A 23,549-nucleotide genomic window follows, 5' to 3' on the forward strand; every position below is an offset into this window, starting at 1 on the left:
GATCTTTGCCTAATTCTCACAGCAGCTGTAGTGGTGTCAGCAGAAAGAGAACACTATTTAATACATGATTTTCTTGAAGAATATAAATACTATCAAGGAAGCCAAGTACTGGAGGTAAGTTTCCAGAAAGCATTAATTTCTGTTTCAGTGAAATCCCTACATGAAATAGCTATAAAAGGTCTGTAGTAACAAAGTTACTCTAAGAGCTGACAAACTCCAAAAAAATTACATTTGAAGGTAAAGCTAGCAAGCAAAGGATGAACATTGTGAATGTAGAAATAAGCACACAGGATTCTGTCATTTCACAGCAAATCTTTTTTACTTAATCAGTACATGCTGTTTTGCAAAACAGGCTCCAAAAATCTAATCCATTGTTTTCTTTGTAGCTATTACTTCCTTCAAATTAGCTATGGATATTTGTAAGCTCTTTGAAGCTCCACAGTAAATCTCTCAGGTTTCAATTCTCTAGCACCAGGATGAGATGAGGCAGATTCTTGGACAACTACAATTAGCTGCTAGAACTCCTGACATAGTTTCAGGATATGTACGTACAAGCCTTCTCCCCAACTTAAGGAAGCCAACATTGAGCAGTGCAATTACTTCTGAGGTTATGTGTGCTACTTTTTTCAAACATTTCACAATTTTTTCAAATCTTCCCCCTCAAAGGACATTGCTGACCGACAAAACTCATGTTTTGCAGCACAGGTACGTAGGAACCAGAAATAACTAAGGATACTGTAATTCTCCATGCAAGCTTTTTACCACGACATGTATTGTTGTATTCCTTCCTTCCTCGCTGTATGTACACCAGCAGCAAGTCAGCTTGTTTATTAAAGAGTGTCTCTGACAGTTATCAGCAATAAACTCCTTTGCACAACATTTAAAAAGACAACGACTTGGAAAAACTTAAATCCCCAAGATGTTTCTCAACCAGGTCCAGGTCCACGCCTGCTGTTGAGCTAGCAATAGTAAAAGACTGCCTATCATCCATTCTGACACACACAATTGGCTTCTAACAAGATTTCAGAGTGAACCAGGTAGCCTAAAAGAGTTGTACAAAATACAACAACAATTTACAAATTCATTTGGACAACTCTTTAAGGGAAAATATGCAGAAGTAAAATTGTAATGACCACAGTATTTTCATTCCTACTGACACCTAAAGGCTGTGAGATAAATACTTGATACTGACTTCAGGCACCATCCCAGACTGACTTTGGAAGAAGTACAAACAACGCTTATCCTGCAGTGGTAAACCAGGGAATAACCAAGGCTCCTTATTCCCAGCTTTACAAGAGTATTGTGAGTATAGAAATTCTCAAGGTTGGTTTTTATTCTTGTATTACAGGATTAAAACTCGTATTACAAGTCTTAAGACTACAATGGAAAGCAGTCATAAAAATATTGGAGGAAATCCAGTTTGAAGAACCACAAGCATGGAACCACCTGGATTCATCTGTAGTTGAAATCAAACTCTACAAATATTTAAGTTAGAAAATATTTTTAAAAAGCACATCCTGTGAGAACCTGTAGTGCTAACTGCTTACCTCATTAAAGCATAATTTATTCTATTGATGTTGAAGGTAAACTCCCCAAAACAACTGCACAGACATAAATCGAGACTGAACATTTCAGGATAAGTCCTCAGATAGAAAACTGCCTCCAGACAGGTCACCTGATTTGTTCTGTGTCTTGCTTTGAAATAATACAAGAAAAGTTGTTAGATATCAGTATCCAAAGGTTAGGCACATCAACCTCCTAGTAATAACTGACCTACTTCCTAAGTTCTAATTTAACACTGGTAATAGGTTCTGCAGCTGAGTTAATTTGCTTTATCAAGTAAAAGAACAGCTCTGCCTAAAAATTTTACATAGTAAAAACTCAAGCCCAAAAAAAAAAAGCAAACCCCAACCACCCCACCTTATACACTCACCAATGGATTAAAGTACAAATTCTTTTGCAAGGTGTTTTCTTTGTGCTAGACTTTTTGAATATAGCCATAGAACTATTAACTACCTTCACTGCTCACACTCATTTTGTGTGCAATAAAAAAAAGTTGACTTACATCAGTTTTACTCCATTGCAAGTCCTACAGTTCATAAACGGTAAAACATCAACACATTAAGGTATCTAGTTGCCAGATACAAACCACATTTACCCATTTTTACCACTAAAAGGGTCTGAGAATTAAAACAATGGCCGAGAAGTACAACACATGAGAATGATCACTCCTAATAACTAACTGGGCACACAATCACCTTCATGCCCCTAAGAATTAAATACAGTTAAACTGCACTTGGGTTTGCTGTGTTCAAAAATCAGAAGTTCTAGCTCCTACCCTTCTTGCTAAATTCTACACACTGTTCTGAGATGTCTGAATTTTTACTTCATGAAAGTTTTTATAACTGTAGTAATCACTGACAAACAAGACAACTAGCACTTAACAAAACCAAAATTATCTCCCCATTCTACCTTTCCCACCCTGCTTATCTTATCAGTGTCTGAGAAATACTGTTGTAATTTAGATACTTCCAACTGGCAAAGTATAGACCAAGAAATGTTGAAGGATATGTTCAGTGAAAACAATGAAACCACTCAGTTAAAACAACATAGTCAGCAAAGGCTACATTAGAAAAGAAGTAAGCATAGTGGAAAGGATTTCACTGAAACACGAGTACCTACCCACTTAAAATTGTGATCTTGAGAACTCTTGCTCAGCTGCCTTGCCAAAGGCACTTCCCATGTTTGAACTGAAAAGTTCCCAAGTTTTCTAGAGCTGCATCTTTGAACACACCCAGAAGCATATTAGTCCTGACTTGAAGTAGCAACTCAGTATCTGGAGCATAACCAAATTCAAACGGTAAAGAGAAACCAGGCATTCTTCTGCCCTGGACAACTCAGAGGTTAGTTGTTAACTAAAGTAACTATAAGCATGAATGGAAAAGTTTCCATTCATTGACATTCTCACTTACTCCTATGCACAAAAGTTCTCAGGAAGAAACCAAAGCACAACAAACACACAGAATATTCAGATCTCCTACGTGCCAGTGAAGGTGATCACTCTCTCCTATGTAACTGCCAACTGATTACAGCTGTCACCCTGAAAGAAATAAGACTGAGGTTCAAACCTTTCTGTCTGAGAATTCATATCGTTCAAGTGTCTCTGGAGAGCACTGTAATTTCCAGCTAAATTATGCCATAAGCTTCACCTAGTTTTCTTCCCCTCCCAGGAGTGTTGATTCACCAGTTCAGAGCTCAAGACTAATCTAGAAGATGGCCACAGAGATTTGGGGGTCAGTCACCTGCTCCAGAAACTGTTCATCTCAACTCAGTCTCTATTTTAATTTAACACTAAATAGCTATTTAAAAGGAAAATAGCACTTACTTGATTCTCAATCAGAATAGAGCACTTACCTTCAAGAGACTATCTGAAAAGGAAAACGGCTTCTTACAGTTCTGATGAGGTCTAAGATTTTTATAGTAGTCTGTCGTCAGTACTTTCCCATTGCCTAACCCTTGTAAGATCACTACAAGCTGCACGTTGAGCTACCAACATTCGGTGGCTTCCTGCTAAGTGCACACACTGGTTTGGATCCTGTTCTGAACTAACACTCCCCAGGCAAAGTCTTAGACACTTACTTTTCAGGTTATTCAAATTAGATCTAATAAAATATGTAAGAATTTAAATACAATATCCTTCTCTCTACACTGCAGACACTTAATTTCTAGTTATCTGTTTCTGATTACACCTTTATTAAGTACATATTCTATACTTACACAAAATATGTAATGGATGCAAGGAATTCTGTGGGAATTTCACTTCTGCATTACTTCAGCTTGGTTTTAGATATAATGCTCCACTGAAGTGTTCTATAAATAGGCAATATATGCATTAGTCTTATATCTACCTTTCCATTTAACTAAAGGAATATACAATAAAATATTAAGAAAAACTAAATTAAATTTTCAGTGAAATGATAACGCCGTTGATTAAATCAGGCAAACAATGAAAGTTAAAAAAGTACATCCTAGACACCAGTTAAGCACTTCAGCCAAGAAAAGCGTGGCATGGATTACTGTGATTGTGGTAGCACATCTGAATGTCCACTTAGGGCAAAGCACTGATGCACAACACACAGTACAAATACCAAAACTGTCCCCAACTAAAATATTTTATTTAGCTCAACCTCTAGGCAGTCAAGTGTTGCATTAACACTGCACTGTAGTCCATAAATCACTACTAATCTGGCAATGACTTAATATATAGCATGACATTAAGTATAATTGACAATACTTTAAGTATTATATACTGTTGATACGCTTTCACATTAGTAATTTATTATCAAATTTTGAATATCTAAATATAAATCCTTATACACTGTACACTGACATACATACCATGAATAAGCCTAGGACCCTAAGGTAATGGATCATATCACTGCATGCAATTGCAGATTTTTAAGGTGTCAACCAAAACCATGTTTATCCTGTTCCAGGTTAAATACACTGACAGGTGCAAGAGGCACAAGCTTTACAAGTCATTAATTCTCATGGGAACATTCCCTAGTGTACTAGTTTAAAAAAATCACTAGAACATATCTTTGGTTTATAGTGGATTCATGTTGTTACTGATCTTCTCAACGTGGCTCAGTAGTTTCAACAAAGCAGATGGATTATATGGGAAAAGATTTCTTCTCTGCAACCTAGAAATAGCTTTTTGCAGTTCTTCCAAACATTTTGTTGATTTGTAAAGCATTATTCTTAGGGTAATGATGTTATCCGAAGACGCCATACAAGTCAAACAGGATGAGGTATCAGATCCCTTTTGTTTCAGAGGCAACACTTCAGACTTGAGTGTATTCCGTTTATCACCTGTGTAGCTGCAACTAGTTTCCTTTATCCTCATCTCATCCTCATTATTTAAAGGCACCTGCATTGTGCTTACCAAGCGCTCTTTTCCATCTGATTCTAATTCAGAGTCTTCTGAGCTGTCATAATTAACAAGGCTTTGAAGAGAACCCAGCAGAGATGTACTATCAGTGCATACCAATGAGTTAGACTGGTTAGACTCTGCAACTTCATTATCACCTTGCTCTGCTGTAAACACCAAGTAATTTTGAGAAGAAGCCAAAGATATCAGAGTCTGTGGTTCTTGTTCACAAGCATTTTGCAAACTCTCATCAGTCACACAGCTTTGATTTTCTTGATGGGGTGGCTTGACAGAAGGTATTGATTGAAAAGTGCCATGTTTGGTATCAAAATGGTTACAGACATCTACAAACTGATGCCAGTCTTCTCTAAGAAGCTTTAAGTACCTTACCAAGTACTCCAGAAAGCAAGTTTCTGATGAAATCAAAAAATCTAAAAGTACTGTGGAATCAAATGCTATTTTTTCTAGAAAAAATAAAAAGATACAGTGAGGATTATAGCCACTTGCATGCGTAAGGAAGTTCCAGGTTTCCTCCTCTTTTTGGTTTAAGTTATCAGCAGCATCATGCCGTAATCTGAAAAGTAAGTCATGAAATGGATTAAATTCAATGGAAGTTTACAGTTCTTTTAAAAACAGGTATGTCCAGAAAATGGTATCCTTGCTCTTTTCTGATTTTGCCAAAAAGTAAAAACGAAAAAAAGAAGATTTATATTAGAATGAGAAAGAAAGAAGGCAGGTGGGCCTAGAAGATAGGACAGTTTAGGAAGCCAAAGCACTTAAAGCAGGCCTTCTTAAACAGCACTCCTCCTTAGGAAACATTCTGAAATAAACAAAGTTATTAGAATACATGAATTATTTTAATATTCTTGTAAACCTGAACATAGATCAACTATCAGGATGCCAAGCACATTGGAAAAGAGTGGCCTACTTTTATGTAGGTGTCTAAGAAGAACTGTGTGTGTATCTAAGATACTACTTGCAATATCTTCACATTTAAAGCTTGAGGGACCATTTATAAATTAGGATAATATCTTGTATGGTAATTTAAACAACAATGAAGCAGTGAATGTCCAAGACAAATTCATGAAGAACACATTTCAGTTGTTAGCAATAACAGTTTTTATCAACTAGCTAGAATTAACATGGGTCCAATCCTTAGAGGGTTACTTTGCCAGAAGCCTCTGAATTCAGTTTAATCATAATATCCCATTCTTGTCAAACTCTCAGTGTTGAAAGAAAACAGTCTTGCCTTTTATCTGTGTCTAACCACTATTTTAGATTGTGAAGTCAATTATTATGAATTACAGGATATGATAGAGTATTTAATAGGAAACTGTTGGACAACTCCTTCATTTCAATCCAAAAAACACTTAATCAAATTATCAGCAAAGTTAACAACTCTTACACCATACATTACTACATTGTCTTGAGGGTTTTTAAAGTATTAAAAATATTTTTTCTTTATACAAAAGTAATCAATGGAAATGTTACGTGTATCACACTAACCTCACTAAATCACTATTCTTCATAGTTCTGTCAAATAAAATGTACACTAACCTATCCAATTTTAAATAAATGAGTAATAAAGCTTTAGCAGCTTCCCACATATCATCATCTTGCTCTATGAAAATCAAGGAGAGCCATTCACAGTGATGTACAACTGGGTGAGACTGTGGGGAAGATTTCACATGACTCCTCCAGAATATCAATAGCTGGGACATGGAACTCTGGAAGTCTCCTGAAAAAAAGAAGTCACTGTGAATTTTGTTATACATCCATTGTTACCAAACAACATACACATTTTTTTAATTAACAGTTCATGAATGCATTTATCATTCCTTAGCTCAACTGATTTAACACAGCATCAAATTTTACAGATTAGTTCTTGCTTCTTGATACCAAAGAAATCAAGAAATATTTTGCAGAAAACCATAAGCAGTTATCTAATCCTAAATTCAATGTGAATGGCTACTCTACTAAACTCTACACATACCAATGTTTAGATGCCAAAGTTAACAATTACAAGTAACCTGCAGAAAATTAATTTACTCATTAGATACAGGACTGCCCCCGCCCAAGACAGATAAAACTTAAGGACACAATTTATTCACCTAACAGCATTCTTCATTTCCTTGGAGTTCAAGGAAGAATAATCAGAGGTGACCTAGAAAGTTTGGGGTACAACAGGGTGAAACCTCTCAACCTAAGCTTGCAGACTAATGAACAAGATTGAATCTCCAAAAATTTTCATGTATCAGGAAACCTACAAAAATGTGACTATACCTACACAGCTGAGATTGATACATTCCTTAGCTCCCCAATTAGGTGGCTTCACTGGTACATCACAAACTGAAGAAACGTGAATTGTAATCAGGTCAATGACAAAGATATAACGATCCAATACGAGCACTTTGATATTTCATCTCAGATAGTTCTTCCCACATGAAATAATACAACAACTGTAATGTTTTGATAGGACTGCAGCAAACACCTCCCAGTGTGATTCACTGTAGAAACTAACTGCAGTGATCTACAGTTGATGGAAATAAATTGTCATTTCTACAGTAAAACAAAGTATGAAGCTTGTAGTATAGCCATACTCTTTATAAAACAAATTCTTCATTGGTGATGTACATTTTCAAGTACATACAGGCTTGGGAATAAAGGTACCTTTATGAGGTCTAAAATCCTTGCTGCAAGGATTAACGTAAGCAGCATTTTTCCTGCAAATCTTCATTTTTCCCCTCCCTCTAAACACTGAACTCCTGTATGGGAAAAGCAGCTCAAAATCTATGCCATTTCAGTGCAGTAGCTTACTCATAAAAATCACTTTTTATTCATATGACAGGCACACTCTTTCACTTAAGTCAAGAAACTTACCTCTTCAATACTAATGACATACTATAGTATGTGCTACATACGTGTAGTACGTACTATGTAGTACGGTACTAGCTACCAGTCTTTCATGTAACACAGCATACATTCAATGTTTAGGGAACAGGAAAAAAAATAGCGACATCTATCTTTACCCCAAAGGTACTCCTTAAGAACAAACCCTAATGCTGCTGGAAGTACACTATGGCTTGAAGAGCACAGTTGCATCACTTACATAAACAGTGATTACCACTTTTGAAAAATTTCCTGCAACATGGGAATCAATTTTACTTACAAAACCATCGTTATGTAGTTTTCCTTCATGTTAAGATTTGCTTTTCCTCTTAGCAAATAACAGGAACAGCAAATTACCTTGTTATTAATAGTTACTATTCAGACTGAAATTCTTCCCTATAAATCAAAGCTCTCTGGAAATTACTCTCAAAATCGAAATGAATTAAAGTTAAGCCATTGTAATTCATGTTAATGAAAAAAAGATAAGATCAACCAGCTCCCCGGAAGGGAAGTTTGCATATTAAAGCATTTTGGTGCTTGTTTTAACCACTTAATTTAACGTCACTAAAATAGAAGCACCATTCCTTTCAACTTGAAATTCCTCTTGACAGGGTACTTGAATCTAAAGAACTCATTTTTCTGTCCTGAATCTGGAAAAGAAAGGAGAATTTTTTCTTTGAGAAAGACTTTTCATAGAGGCATCTAAAATAGATTCAACCTACATTTTTTCTGTTCACTTGTTCTTAGACAATCTCAGTCTCTATGTGAAGGTGGATCATAAGTAAAATATTCTCTACAGATACTTAAAAAACTCTAAGAATGCAACTGGCATCACAAATATAACATCTTCCAAAATCTAGAAAAAGTGTCAGAAGCTGTCTTACAGAAGTCTGTAGTTCTTCTGCAGTCAGATGAATTAAAAATTGATTTTATGCTTGCTACAGAATGTAGAAATATAAAAAGTAAAATAACATTTACATCTAGAACTTGTATTAAAATGCCTCAATATATTTAAAATGCTGTAAAATGTCATCTTATTTTAAAAAAATATAATATTTTTTTTTACTTTTTGCCATATGATCAATCAGCTGACAATAAGGAACACCCGTTCTCAGTTGTATTTGACTAGAAACACTGCTTCAGAACTGCCTGTCCATTTTTGCCATGAAGCCTGTAATCCAGGGACAGCAAGACGCTTTGATCATAGAATTTGCACATCCCCATTCAGATAGCTTTACATCAGGTGATGCGCATCATGTGCCTCTCATAGGTAAAAAAAGCAAGTGGGAAGATGGGATTCCAGGAGAGTCTCTCACACAAAAAGCCTCACCTCACTACTTCATTATAGCATAGGAGAAGACTACTAACTGGCTACCAGCCTGACAGCAACGCGTCCTCTCCTGTCAGGAACGCAACTTACACAGCATTCCCTTGCCACCCCACTGCCTGCCTTGGGGCACAGCCCGAGCACAAGAGCCTGATCTGCTCTTCTGCTAATCTCATTCATCTGTTCAGCAGGACAAACAAACTCAAGTAAGCAGGTATGAAAAGCATGCCTAACATCTACTAACAAAGGACTAGACCTGTAAGTTAGGGTGAAGAACACAACTACTACACTCTGCCAAGTCCCATAATTTTCCTGTCTCTTACTTTATAGCTTCCTTATTTTTACCTTTTCTGCCACTGTTGGTTTTGCCATATTACATTATTTGTCCAACAGTAATGCCTAGTACCTTCAACCAAGATAAGTTCATAATGGTACTTAAAGTTTTACCTCCACATTAGAAAACAGGAGAGTGTTACCTGCAGTTCAGTTTAGTTCCCCACCCTGACCAGAGCAGATGTTTGTGCTATGGACTCTCTTCTTTTCCAACTGGAGAAAAGCCTGGTGTTCCCAAGCTGGCTCAACTATTTAAAATATCAACACACATTCTTAACAGGAAAAGTTTCCAATCCCAAATGCAGCTGTTTCAAGCCCCCCATACTGCAGGGCTAAGGATAGGATAAAATGCAAGGAGACAACTAATTAGGCAGGACTCAGTGATAGCAGTTTCCTGGGTGGGTCTCCCCTTTCCTCCCTCCCACCAGCACTAATTCAGCTGAATTCTATTTACAGTCTTAATGAGCTGTGACTACAAAGTCTGAAAGCTTTAAAACTCTTGCTGCTTAATGAACAAAACTAAAACAGACTATTACCTTTGATTTCAGCTTCTGTAGCAGAGTTCTGAAACTTGAATTCCAGCGCTTTAAGCACAACCAGGCTTAAGGCTCTGAGAACAGTTTGGTCAGAACCACCTTGAGTATCAGCTCCAGGAGAAGTTTCACTGCCTCCAAAGCAGCTGGCCTTTTCACTTAGTGGGATCTGATTAAGCCAAGTCAAGTTCACAACTTGCAGAACAGCAGCACTCAGTGCATGCATATCCTCATATGAGTTTTGTAAGAACAGTGATCCACTTTTAGCATCTTCTCTAGACTTGTACAGGACACATTTTTTAAGGAGCATAATGAGCTTCTTCTTGATTAGATAGTGAATTGATGAGGTAATGAGGTTCAGGACATAAGAAACTTTCAAAAATAACACTCTCTGGCATCTGAGTGGTAATTCTAATTCAATTCTGGAAGCCAAAAGTGCTTCAAGCAGATCTATAAAACTGATCAAATTGTTCGCAGCTTCAGAATACGGTGAAGTATAGTGGTGACTGTCAAAATGATGGAACAGAATGGAATTATAAAATCCTTCAAGCACAGCATCAAGAGGAGCCAACAACTTCTTCAAAATACCTACAGCAACAAGAAGAATGTTACGGAGTTGGAGCGTAACACAGTCAGCTAAATCATCAAATAAGCAGAAAACAGGCGATTATGACTATGCTCAAGTTTTAAGCATGTTTAAACCACTACATTTTTAACAGTACTTTGTCGCTCTCTTTATTACAAAGAAAATAGGTGTTCTTTAGCCAAGCCGCTTCGGATGAGATTGCAAGTAACATTCCTCCCCCTAGTGGGTACTCGGGTATCGATACCACCATAACATTGCTACAGTACCTGCTTTGGGTAAAACTTCATCTTTCAGTATGTCCTTGATAATAGCTGTAAGAGTCCACAGACATTCTGCTACCTGGGTAGTCACAGGGAATCCTGAAAGCGTCTTCAAACTAAAGGTGAGCCAGGTGACATTCAAAGTGTCCTAAGAAAATGAGTTCAAAAACCTATCATGTATGCCTTACAATTGCTATGCAAATTAAATTAAATCATAACACAATGTTTTAAAATAGTACATTAAAAAGATTCAAATGGAGGCATAGACAAAACACAGATAGAAACAATGTATCTGTCCAGTGCCTTTAAGTATGTAGGTCTGTATTTACAAACATGAAGTCACATATGCATGCAATACAAATTATCCATATTTTCCAGAAACGGAAAACCAAACCTCCTAACGTCATGCAACCTACCCAAAACCAGGTCATACTCTAGATAGACCATATCTGAATTCATAATTTCCAGACCCAGACAACTTTGCAAGAAATATTACAAACATATTTCTGAGTGAAATCTACGTTCAGAGATGCTACTATGGAAGCTACAATATATATTCACCAAATATACAGCAAGTTAAAAAAACCTCAAGTAATTGAAAGTTAATCAAATACTTTTCTGTATTTTCTTATTTGAATATTCCAATAGGTTATTACCGATTTTTACCTACTGCATCACCTAACAGATCTCAAGTAACTGTAAAAATATTACGTCTAGATTACTGTTTTCTGGAAATACCTATATTGCAACGTTAAAGAGAACATTTCTTGTCATCTAGACGCATTTTACCTTAAAATAGTTTCATAAAATTCCTGATTTTTCTAGATAAAGACATTCCACCTCACATCACAAACTTCTGCTATACATCTGATCTCCTTCCTTTCTATACTCCACGCCCGTCCTAACGCACTTGAAATACTCTCTTGGAATATTATTACATATCTTTCCTATCCATCACTTAAAACTCAAAACCCCTGAAGATACACTTTAGGGGAGAACTATCACATAGTATTGTCTTGTACAACCTTCATGTCATTCCTGATTCAACAAAACTGTGTGGCATTTTGAGGTGACTGGTACCAGAGTCTGTACGCTGAACATCAGCAGACTGCAGATGTGCCTTTCAGAAAGCTGGAGCAGAGTAGACATGCAGGCAACAGATGGAGGAATGGAGCAGTCCTGATGTCGCTCTGTGGGTCTACTTACAAAAGGAGCCTCTTCAGAAGTACTTTTAGATGTTACAGTAGTCACATAGTCACTGCTTCTGTGCCATATAAACCATATAAAAACTTGGCTCTAGAGCCAAATGGAACAACTTGAAGGCACGTATTCACTAAGGCATTTTTTTTAAACTGTGAAAAGTTATTCCATACTCACCTCTTCCTTCAGCTGGAAATACACAAGAGATGCCAAACTTTTTGAAGCCATGTGAGATAACAGCTGATCGTAACTACCAAGTAGACAAATCTGCAGACATGTAGAAAGAAAAAGTATCTAAGGCATGTTCTTTTTTCCCCCCCTCCTTTAACAACGATCTTTCAAAAGTTTATAAAAGCTTACCAATTTTGAGTCAATTTTTGCCTCCCTCAGAAGAAGGACAAAGATTTCACGATACTTCTGTCTCATATTGAATTCAATTTCCTGGGACTCTGCTTTAGCAACCATCATCTTGATCAAGGTTAGCTGAAGCAGCATCACTTCTCGTGGACAGAATGAGGAGGTCATGTTCGCAAAGCTGTTTGATATATCGTCTGTTGTAGGGACAACTGCATCTGGCATATCAGTGTCCTGATGGCTCCTAATGCCACCATTAGTAGATGGCAGATGCGTCCGATTACATGATTCATCTCTTTCTGGTGACTGCTCAACAACCAGATTAAGTAAAGACGTATAATGATGGCTTTCCTTTGCTAGTGGAATGCCTACCAGTACGTCCTTATACATCTGCTGCAGAAGAGAGATCTTCATTATGAGAACATTCAATATTCCAGAAAATGCCGTATGTCTTCACTGATTATCCACAGTCACTGCAAATCAGCTTCGAAGTGATTTTTATCCCGTAAGAGAAACAGAAGCACTACTAGGCATTTCTCTTCTATGTTACCTAGAAATAAATATTTTGCTATTACTGAACTTAACACACAACTAGAAAGATACAAAAGAAAACCACATATTTTTAGAGTTAATACTACCATCATTAAACTTACTTTGAAAATACACATTCACTGTTTAAAAACAGCAAGAGTGATAGTTGCACAAAACTCTCCCAGTGAGACATTAAAATGATACAAGAATTATCGTGCCATGAAGTAGTTTACAGTTCCAACCTTACACTAGTGACACCAGCATTGACTTGCTGGAACTAACAAAACCAACGATGACTGTTACTAGGGGTTACTTCTGAAAGACATGAGAACTTCAATCAAATCTTTCTCTACGTTGCTAAAACAACTAAAACCTAATTTCTTTTGTGATAGATTCCTCCAAAAACAGGCACAAAGTTTCAACTGCAAATTTTCGTCTGAACTGGCAATGTTTATTGCTCCACTAAGGTTGGATAAGGCAACACCTCTCAAAAAAACAGAAACCAAAGGACAAGTCTTGTCTTCTGCTACACAGGCTCAAGGTGAGTAGCTTGAATATACAGGAGGGGAGAACCGGGCTCTTAACTTAGTACAGAGGACCAAGGAACTCCTTTACATCTACATGTGCAGAACCCTCATTCTGAGCACCTACATCTTGAAACCCAAAAGAGGTTTTCAGATAATGCAAAGGACCAACAATGCCACACGGCTGGTCTCAAGGGCCCAGTGACTGAGAAGTTTAAAATTAAAAAATACTTAAAAAACAAAATGTAAAACTTATTAAGAGCCAATAAAAATACTTAACCGTATTGAGGAAAGGTATAAAAAAAACCCCCTTTATCACCAAGTCAATGGAACATATCTTTCAATCACAACACTGGAACATTCATTATAACTTAAAAAGAAGAGTTATTAAGAATTCAAATCTCTTTTTAAAGTGTGAGCACCTAAGCACCCACAATTTTCTAACCATTACTTAAATGGCTAGACTGATATGATATCTCCCCAGAAAACAAAAAGGATATACTTAAGAACATCAGGGTTTCTTTTTCACCTATATTAAGAGTGATGCTAGTCTGTAATACCGATCTTTTTTAGGACTATTTTAAAATGTTCTCTAACCAGAACTCTTTCAATTAAAAAACCCAAACAAACTCATTACCTTTATCTACTGTGAAGTTAGGAGTGGGGCTTATGTTGTTTATAGGAATTTTCTTTTTTGCATGCTTTTTGGATCCCCATCTTTAAGTCTGCCATAATCAACCAGGTAGACTTCCAGGTAGCCTCCTGAAGCCACCTGTCTGTAGTTGGCTTTTATTTAAATGTTACATTTCCCCTTTCTCACTAATGGAAGAAAACAGCTCAGTCTTCCAACTGGTAAGAAATTCTAAAGATCTTCCCATCTATGTATCAATTACACCTGCATTTATCATCACACCAAATATTTTAAAGTATTATTGCTTTTTAGCAGATTAGAAAATAATGAATCTATAAAATTCAGTATATGAGGCAACTTTGTTTTAGTTTATAATCTTCATAAGTTTTTAAAACACTATCGAACATTAAGAATTACACCTTCATTTTTACAATTTGATTTTTTAACTGCAATTGAAGTATGCATTGACAAAATGGCTTCCCACAGGTGCAAAGGCTTAGGAGTAAACCAAGATGTGCTACCCAGACTCCTCACTTCTTCCACCTTCAGGCAGTATTTCCTTCAGAAAAGAATCTAAAACTAGAGAATAAGAGGTTGCCTGAAGGGAGTGATCTACAATTCACTCTGGTGTGGTACTTTTACAGACACATTCAGCAACGGCTGACCTGACCACACCAAAATGTTATAGTATCTTATTCACCTAACCCTCACATGATTGATAGAGCTAAGAACCCTTCCCCCATCCTTTCCCATATTCCCCATTTTAGATGTTAAGAATACAACTGATACTTCAGACAATAAATTCCTTCTTTGTTTGCAGAATCTATTTGGAATTCTACTTGAGGTGGAAATTTATGACCTGAAACCTTGTAAAATTTCTTCAGAAATCACTCTGAATATTTTATATAGCAATTGTTCCTACCTTTGAGTTTTATTTCTTCCTGGATAAATACCTAATAAAGTAAAATTATCTCAACACATTTACCTCTGTGTTCAAGATCAACTTGAATTATCATCCAACATGGTAAATGAACAGATCTCTCGTGCACAAATTCATACGATACAGCAAGGTTGTTAAGGCAGAAGAGATTTAGAACTCCTCTAGGACATGCACTATGAGATTTTACCTTCACCACGATATTGGTTGTGCTTTCTCTGATCCTACCATAATACATTTACATCATACCATTAATTTGCAGAACAGTTTACAAAAACTTCTATAAGGTATGTCTCACTCACACATGACAACACTTCACAACTAGAAGTCATTAAAGGAAATTAAATGTGAGGGGGCTTATTTTGAAGAAATTTACTTCAAAGAGGGGAAAATGTCAGACTGACTAAATTTGTTTCAGACATGGTAAGAGAGCACAGTGAGAAACTCAAAGCTGAAGCATGAAGAATATTCATACACAAGAAATTACAAACTCCAACCCTTACTTGTATTATTCATCTGATTTATTCATGACAGCATCTAAAAACCAATTAAGGTAACGCCTCACAGTGCCAGCCTCCTGCATAAACAACAGGAAACAGTTTGAAAAACCTTATATGTAGACCGATCAGGTAAAAGACAGAAAGGAAAACTATAGAGGAAAAAAAAACAAATAAATATTTTGTTATACGTTATTTTCATGACTACTTTAGTTAGGCTTTAAAATCAAAACCAAAGTCATGTGGAGGTACAAACAGAATGAGAGAAGAAACTTGATGGAAAAGGAAAGGAAGAACTGGAGATGAAAACTCAAGATGGCAGCTGAAGCCTATAAGGTTTAAGGACCATCATAAATCAAGCAAGTCAAGTTTAAGTGGTTGCAAACACCTCCAGAATATCCTAAATCAAAGTTATAAACTATGTCTATTTCTACAAGGTGGGATACTTAGTTTAGCACAGTCATAGAAAGCATTGATTTTAACATTGTTGATATCACATTTTACTTTCTTTTTACTAACACAAACGGCTTACGATGACACACAATTATTCAGAGATATTAGTGAAGAGGCATGATTAGAGAAAGCTATTGTCAAGTCCCTACATTAGTCTTTCCCTGTTATACATACTATTAAATGTTACTGTGAGAAAACAAACTATCGAAAACAACCTATTTTCATTTAAAAATTATATCAGATAAAGCAAAATGAAACCACAGTCCATGACTTTTGGGTACGAGTCTGAATGCTCTGGATCTCCTTACAGTACAATGGTTGAATCATTTAAGAAATAAAATATACTTTGGACTACTTGTACCTGCAGTGACTTTACAGGCTCATCTCTCAATAAAGAATATGCTTCCGATCAGTGGTGAAATACTGTAAACCCCTCTAAATTAATGTAATTTCCTTCTAGAGCTTGCAAAAAATCTCTACTACGAGAGGCGCAATCCCTGACTGTTAACTTTGATACCTAAGCATACCAGGTGCCTCATCTGCTCTTTTGCCAGCACCTTTAGACACCAGAGACAGGACTACACAGACCTCACTGACCCCTTATTGTACCTCTCACGCTAGTGTTTCAGAAATGCCAGCACTGGGTTACTGGTAGGAAGACCTCACTAGAAGCGACCCTCTAGTCTGACTGGGAGCATAGATGAGGGCACGGCCGTGTGTCATCGCTGCCCCAAAACGGCCGGTGCAAGGGGCCTGGCGGGAGCCGGGAGGAAGAGCCCGCACCAGGCTCCCGGCCTGCAGGCCCGCTCCCCCTACCCTGCTCCAGACGGCCCCGTCAGCCTCTACATCCCCCGCCCGCCGGCCTGAGGGCTAGCGGAGGCCTCCTGCGCCGCCGCTCCCCCCAGCGCCTCCTCTACCCGTCTCCTGCCCCTCAACCGGCGCGACTCCGCGCTCCTTCACCCACCCAGGCCGGCTCCGAGCGCCTTCAGCCCACCTAATCCCCTCGGCTCCCCTCGCGCCCCCCGCCTCTCCCTCAGCCCGCCGCCCCTCGCGCCTCCCGCCGCTGTCTCGCACCGCCTCTTCCCGCCCCCGAGGCGCGCGACTGCCCCCTTCAGGCCCCGCCCCTCGCCCCCCCCTCCTCCCGCTACCTGGAAGCCCGCGGCCCCGCTTAGTCACCTCGAGCCGCCACTCACACGGGCCCGTCCCCTCCCCTCCCCGTCCCGCCGCTAGGCAGCCGCTGCTCGGCAACCACCTCCACTCGCCCGCCCCCGGGGGACAGGGCGCCGTAAGGCCCAACTCTCCTCCGTCAAAACGCCGGAACGGCCGCAATCTCCCCCCATTCCCCTCCCCTCCTCTGTCGCAAAGCCCTCCCCCTCCCCCGTGCCTTTACGGCAAGGGGGAGGAGCCATGGGCGGAGCCGCCGTCAGCCCGACGCCCAATCAGACGCGGCGGCGGCGCGCGGTTGGGGGCGGGCCCAGCGCGGCGGCAGCGGATTGGCGGCGGCGGAGGTCAGTCCCTGCCCGCTGACCCCCGCCGCGAGCCGAGGGGGGCGGCTCGGTGCAAAGTGTCCCCACACGGCGCGGCCCCCTCCCGCGGCTGGCCCCGCCGCTCCCCCCGCCCCGCCGCCGCCTGCGCGGGGGGCGGCTGCGCACGGGCGCGCACCGGCCCCCCCACACCCCCTCCCCGGCGGCAGACAGGTAACGGCGGCGGGCGGCGGAGCCCCGTCTGCCCCCAGACTCCCTCACGGCGGGTGGGGTGGGGGGGGCGCGACCCCGTGGCCCGCCGCGGGGCCTCCCCTCGCCGCCGCCGGCCAGCCCCTCCGGCGGGGCTCGGCGCCGGCCTGCTCCGCCCCGCTCCCCCCCTCAGCGGGCTGTGAGGGGGCTCCCCCCCGCCACCGCCCCCCCCTTGGGAGGGGGTGCTCAGCCCCCCGCCGCCTCTGCCCCCCTCCCCGGCCGCGGGGGGTCGGCGGGCAGGCTCCGGGCCCGCCGCCGTGCTCCCGGGGCTGCCGGCGGAGGGGGGCTCCCCGGGCGGTGAGGGTGGAGGGGAGCCTCGGGCCCCTCCGGAGCGCGTCCCCCGCTCCCCCAGCGGCGCCCTGGCTTGCCTTCCCCGCCGCCGGGCCTTGGCACTCGGGGCTGGCTCGGCTTTATTTTGTGTGTGTTCGCTTGACGGTTCCTGAAGCATGAACTCCTGCAAGGGAGTGATTTTCATTTCCCAGCAGCTCTGCTTTCTGGGTTACTTCCTGTCCCATTCCTTAGTACTTATCTTTGACTTCAGTTCCCTGGAGGAGCTGCCTTGCCAGGGTAGCGGTCCTGCTGTTACTGTCCCTCCAACTCTTTAACATCCCGAGAGAGTGCCCTTCTTTTCGAGTTGAGATCCGGATTTAGGTAAATAACCCTTTCCTTCCTAATTCTTGAAGGCTCTTCCTATTTTGACCTGCTATTGCTTCCGTATTAACCATTTTTTTTTCTCCATTTCTCTCTTTTATATCATTTTGTGGCTCAGTTCTACTTTTGTTTTTTAGGTTTAAGCTGCCTTAAAGGAGAATTAAAAATTGTGACTCCAAAGAACACAATAAGACAGAAGAGAGAAAACAGCACTCAAAAAAACCCCCAGAAAGGTGATAATTCATGTAGACTCTCAGAATCATCCTAGACACATGGTTTGGCTGGGTGTGGGGCCTCTTGTTATAAGTGTTTTTGATAGATTTGAATAGGTAGCATTGCATTTCTTTGTTCTCTTAAACCTACTTGCTCTTGAGCTTTTAAAGTTTGAAAGCTCTGAAGCCCATTTGAAGTACGGTTCCTCTTTCTTCTTGTAGTGCTTTGTCATTTTCTAAATTTGATCTGCAAACATTTTGTTTATGAGGTGTTACTTAATGGCTTTTTGTCTCTCCTCATCTCAGGAATGTCCCTGAAAATTACTTCGCTATGGGGAGTTATAAGTGTCTTTTCTTAAAGCCTTTTCACAAATGTATGGGTGCAGCACTGGATTTGTTTCTGTTCTGATTCTAAAATCTTTATTGGAGTAGGTCATGGTAATTGCATTATGTTGATTTAGTCATACCTAACTTTTGCGTGGGTCAGGTTTTTTTGTATTGTAATGGAGCTGCAAAAATTGAAATTCATTTAATTGGATGGTGTTTGTTTACAAGTACTTACTTTCTGGGTTGAGATCACAGAAGATAATGCTGTTAGGTGCTTAAGGGAAAAAATGAAAGGAGTCATCAAAAACTGAATCCTGCTGGTAGGAGGAAGGTTTGGTTTCAGGAGGAGAGCAGTTTGTAGGGAGAATTGCTTGTTTTACGTGGTGAAATGAAGAGATAGGTTCTAGAAGGAGAGAGAGTGGGGGGGAGAATGATGTCAGTCAGCCGTTTTCTGCATCTTACTGTTAGTTTGCTCCAAATAACAGAGTTTCTGCGTGTTCTTTTAAGGCAAAGTCTGTCTTGAATCCATTCTAATCTGTTTCAAATGTAGATAGGTTTGTGTTATTTTGGCAAATATATCTCCTGTATAGGTCCCTCTGGTCTCTGTCGTGTTTTCAGAGATGTCATTGATTGTATCAGAATGTTTTTCATTGTCAGCAATGAATTATTTTTCAGCATTAGTTGCAGGGGAAAGAACAGTACCTGTTGCCAGCAATCTTGGTCAAGGGTGGATCATTTTTCTAATATAGCTGTCTTTAGCATATGATAAAAAGTAGCTGCTACATGTCAAAGATTAAATAGAAAATCCCCCTGTAACACAAGTGCAACAAATTCTGAGATGCATTTTGAAAGTACAGGGAAGAAATATTCCATGTTATTTTGACAGCATACTGCACAACCATGAGTAATAGTGGAACATGTGGACATGCCCAGTGTGAGTGCAGGGGGGATTTTTATGCTAACAGGCGAGACAGGTGTGCATTAGGACAAATTACCAGTGCAGTTATGGCACACCTGTTTCATCTGAAATTGGTTTATTATAACACCCTCCTCACAACCCATCCGGTGCATCTAACATGGTGGCTTGTGTTGATGTAGCTACTCCGACAGGACACCTCTTGGTGTCGATAAGTCGTAAGATCTTTGGGATTTTTATTCACAGAAGGAAATGTAAGTTGTCATTTGATTTGTGAAGCTGCTTCCTAATGTGAAATGGCAGTGCAGCAAAGTTTGATTCAGATGCAGAGACTGGAACTGAGTTCGCAGGAATCAGGGAATTAGCTTCTGGCAGAAATTTGCACATGGTCAAAACAAGGAACGGAGATAAATGATGTGCTGAAGTCCTGCTCTTGATCTCTGGAAGAAATGGAGCATATTGCAAGAAAAGCTAGCCCCTTAGATAAAGTTGCACATCCATTTTTTTTTTTTTTTTTATCTTCGGGCTATATACTCATTTTGTTTTTGTTTTGCCTTATTGTGAATTCTAAACTCCTAAAGGAAATGAGCTGACTGAGAGGCTGTTTTCCGTTGTTCCAGCATTTGCTTACAGAATGATACTATCGCAGTGAAAAACTCGCTCTATCCACTGACGTCGTGCAGTGAATTTTGTCTACGTGGATTCTTTTAGGGTATATTAAAAAGAAATAGAGAGCAAATACAAGTCTTCCACAGATTGTTGAATGAAATAAACTCTATAAGCGGCACTCATTTTGTTCATCAGCTGTGTTACGAGTATTAGGGCTGAAGTGAGCGCTTTAATGTGGTTTGAACTAGCCATTGTTTTCTGCTTCTGTCATTCTATGAAATATTGGTGTCTGGATTCTTTAATGATGGCAAGTCATGTTAAAATGCATGAATCTTATACATTAACATTTGCTACAAATTATTACTGACTTTTAAGGCTAAGCTTTCATCTGGCTTTTACTGTTTAAAACTTAGTAACAGCACCACTGTAAGTTAGAAGAGAGATTGTATTTTATGCTTGGTACAAGGGGATCTCCAGGCATGCTGCAGAGCACAAGCTCCCTGCAGTTTGTCAGCGCACGTCTTGAGGGGGGAGAGTTGTGGCTGTGCGAACCCGATGCAGCGTCCTCTGCTGAAAAAGGTCCATCAGGCCTTGCTTTAGCACTAGCACTGAGGTCCCTGATTTGGAAGGATTTGCACTGTTCTCTTCGCTGGGCTCTGCTAGTGGTTAAGGTTGCCAATGTACAGGTGGGAATTTTGAGGATGTTTAACAGCTGATGAGTTACCAGTGATTTCTGGAGGTGAGGTCTCTTCTTTTGCTCACCAGTTTGCAGACCTGAAGTTACTTGAGCTGGGTGATTTCCCTAATTCTCCATCAGGCCCAAAAGTCAGACCTCACAACCTCTCTGTGAAATGGATAATAGTTGGTAAAACAATACCTCTGTACTTCAGTTTCAGCCACCTGCAGAATGTAACAACACAACAGCTGCTTATTAGTATATAACAACACCAGTCAGCGTCGTACACTGCTATAAACACCTGAAGTTGATGGAGGGCTTTTAGATTAACTCTTTTAGTTATTTTAAATTTAGTATGTCCAAGCTCCAAGATGGCACTACAGAAGCTCTGACGAGAAATGCGTAGCTTTTAATGACAGTTTATGAAGAGTGAAGGCTTCTTTCCTTTGAAGCAGCAGTTCCTCTGTGATGTTTTGGATTCATGCACTGTTAACTCATTGCTTTCAGACCCAGCAAGTCGCATGTGTTGCTTGGTGATTTTTCATCTCAGCCACTTGGATACCTCGCTTGATGTCTGTCTGGGATGTAGCGTAGAACATCTAGCAGAAAACATATTCAAGATTATAAAGCTCTGTGAAATTTTAATATTTCACATGTTATTTGCAAACTTTACGATTATGAGAACACAAATAATATGATTGTTTGCCTTACTCTCTTGTCTGTAGAGCTCCTGAAATAGGAAGCTGAGCGACATACGATGATGATAGTCCCATTTAGTTTCTTTGTCAAACACATATTGACCATTTTTAAAATGCCATTTGAGTGAGAACACATTTAGCTTGGTTGAGTTTTGAAATGGGTGGGAGAAGTGGGTTGTGAGAATAATGAATGCTAATGTGATTATCCTTATTCTGCAGGGCTTTTTTCTTTTTTTTTTTTTTGTTTGTTTGATTTAAATGTCTTGGAATACTTCAACCACAGACAACTAGGATCTACACTGATTAGGTCTAGGCTAGATATTAAAGGTCATGTGTAATAGTACACTTTTGTTGTATAGAGTTAAGGTAACAGCAGCAAATTATGTGCCCTTGGATGTGTGATTTTAGGCCTTAGGAATCAGGTCTGTCTGTTAGGCCACCTGAATGAGCAAAATACTGTATTATGAGGTCTTGCTTTTAGTACCAACCTTGAACTTTCTTTAAAGTAAGTATATACATATGTCAGAATTAATTTTCCACAGGATGTTTGCAATGACTTTAATGAAGTGACACATTGATGTAGAGAAATCTAAGATCTCTTTGACAACCTGAGGCATTATCAATAGATAATGAAGATGTTTGTTGTCTTTTTTATTTAGTGTGCTACTTCTACGATAATTATTAGTATTTTAAGCAGACTTTGTTAAGTCATTGAGTAAGTGAGCTTTACTTTCACTAAATATGACTTCTTTTTATTAAAGTTGCAGATCTTACTCTTGCCATATGCAGCTAATTTTCCTTTGGGGGGGAAAAAAGCTTGTTACTTTTTTAGTGGAGCAATCTGTTACCTTGTCTGTAGTCTGTGAAGTCAGTGCAATTCTAATTTGCATCAGCTAATAAAAAATGTGTGGGTTTTAAAGTGAAAATCATGCAAAAATAAAAAAAAAGGTGAACTAACGACTGATCATCTATGCAAAAAAAACAAGGCTAGCAATGTGATCAAATTGGGTCATGGCAGTGCAGTTTTGTGCAGGGCTGTGAGCATATCTGCAGACCTTCTATGTTTTATCTTGGGAAGCAAAGCTCTTGGAAAATGTGCATAAGAGGGATGAAGAGAGAGGTTTTTTTCATCCTCCTCTTTGAGCTATCATCGAGAAAGGAAGATTTTATGTTGCATTAAGTGACAGAAATTTTAACTTAAGCTAAAAGCTGCACAGTTCATACAATTGTTCTGGTGCAACTCATTTGCAGAAGAAACAGGTCACAGTTGGTTTTGCTTCACTGCTGTACAATGAAGTAATTAATGCTTTTATTATTTATTGTATTATTGCAGTGCTCACACATGATGAGGGGTCCTGTCATGAGAAGCTTGCAGCCAAAGTAAACGAAAGGTCAGATAGAGGTGTACAAAGAGTTAATGAAATAACATTGATGAGTACGGGCTCTCATCAGTGCTGTGAGAAATGGTCAAACGTTGGGGCTGATCCTGTTAACTGCAGATGACAAGGCAGGAGGATGAGGAGGGCTGGTCTGAAGGAGGAAACTGGACAGGGATTGTTAACTGGCATTCAGTAAACTTTGATGCTAAAAGGATAACAAAAAAAACCCAAAGCAAACAAAAAACCCCACAAAAATGGGTTGGAAGGAACTAAATGGATCCTGAAGGTTTTTCCTGGCATCTGACTCTGTCCTGGTTTGGCCCAAACCAGGCCAATTTTCCTTTCAGTGAGATGTTGAGCAGT

General features: G+C 39.7%; 2 protein-coding genes across 7 annotated transcripts in view; one reads left to right on the forward strand and one right to left on the reverse strand.

Annotated features, from left to right (window-relative positions):
- Window positions 1-292: 292 nt before the first annotated feature.
- Window positions 293-17,302, reverse strand: LINS1 (lines homolog 1). 5 transcript variants are annotated; one of them, XM_068410293.1, is made up of 8 exons: window positions 17,134-17,182; window positions 16,347-16,371; window positions 12,419-12,962; window positions 12,236-12,325; window positions 10,865-11,006; window positions 10,016-10,600; window positions 6,488-6,668; window positions 293-5,504 (listed from the first exon to the last, which is right to left on the reverse strand). In XM_068410293.1, exons 3-8 carry the CDS (start codon window positions 12,824-12,826, stop codon window positions 4,607-4,609), a joined length of 2,304 nt encoding a protein of 767 aa, XP_068266394.1. In that variant the 5' UTR covers window positions 12,827-12,962; window positions 16,347-16,371; window positions 17,134-17,182; the 3' UTR covers window positions 293-4,606. The 5 variants fall into 5 exon arrangements, with proteins under 5 accessions (XP_068266394.1, XP_068266392.1, XP_068266395.1 ...); XM_068410291.1 differs by lacking the exon at window positions 17,134-17,182 and adding an exon at window positions 15,539-15,612 and having other exon boundaries at window positions 16,347-16,950; XM_068410294.1 differs by lacking the exons at window positions 16,347-16,371; window positions 17,134-17,182 and adding an exon at window positions 17,238-17,302.
- A 1,216-nt stretch (window positions 17,303-18,518) lies between these two features.
- Window positions 18,519-23,549, forward strand: part of ASB7 (ankyrin repeat and SOCS box containing 7) — a 30,241-nt gene continuing 25,210 nt past the window's right edge. Inside the window, exon 1 of one of the 2 annotated variants that reach the window (XM_068410340.1) lies at window positions 18,519-18,602. The gene's annotated coding sequence lies outside the window, so the exon portion shown is untranslated. Of the gene's footprint in view, window positions 18,603-23,137; window positions 23,199-23,549 lie in introns of those variants that run through there. The other variant, XM_068410341.1, reaches the window with a different exon arrangement.

The sequence above is a fragment of the Nyctibius grandis genome, chromosome 11 (genome assembly GCF_013368605.1).
Source record: "Nyctibius grandis isolate bNycGra1 chromosome 11, bNycGra1.pri, whole genome shotgun sequence".
NCBI lineage: Eukaryota > Metazoa > Chordata > Aves > Nyctibiiformes > Nyctibiidae > Nyctibius > Nyctibius grandis.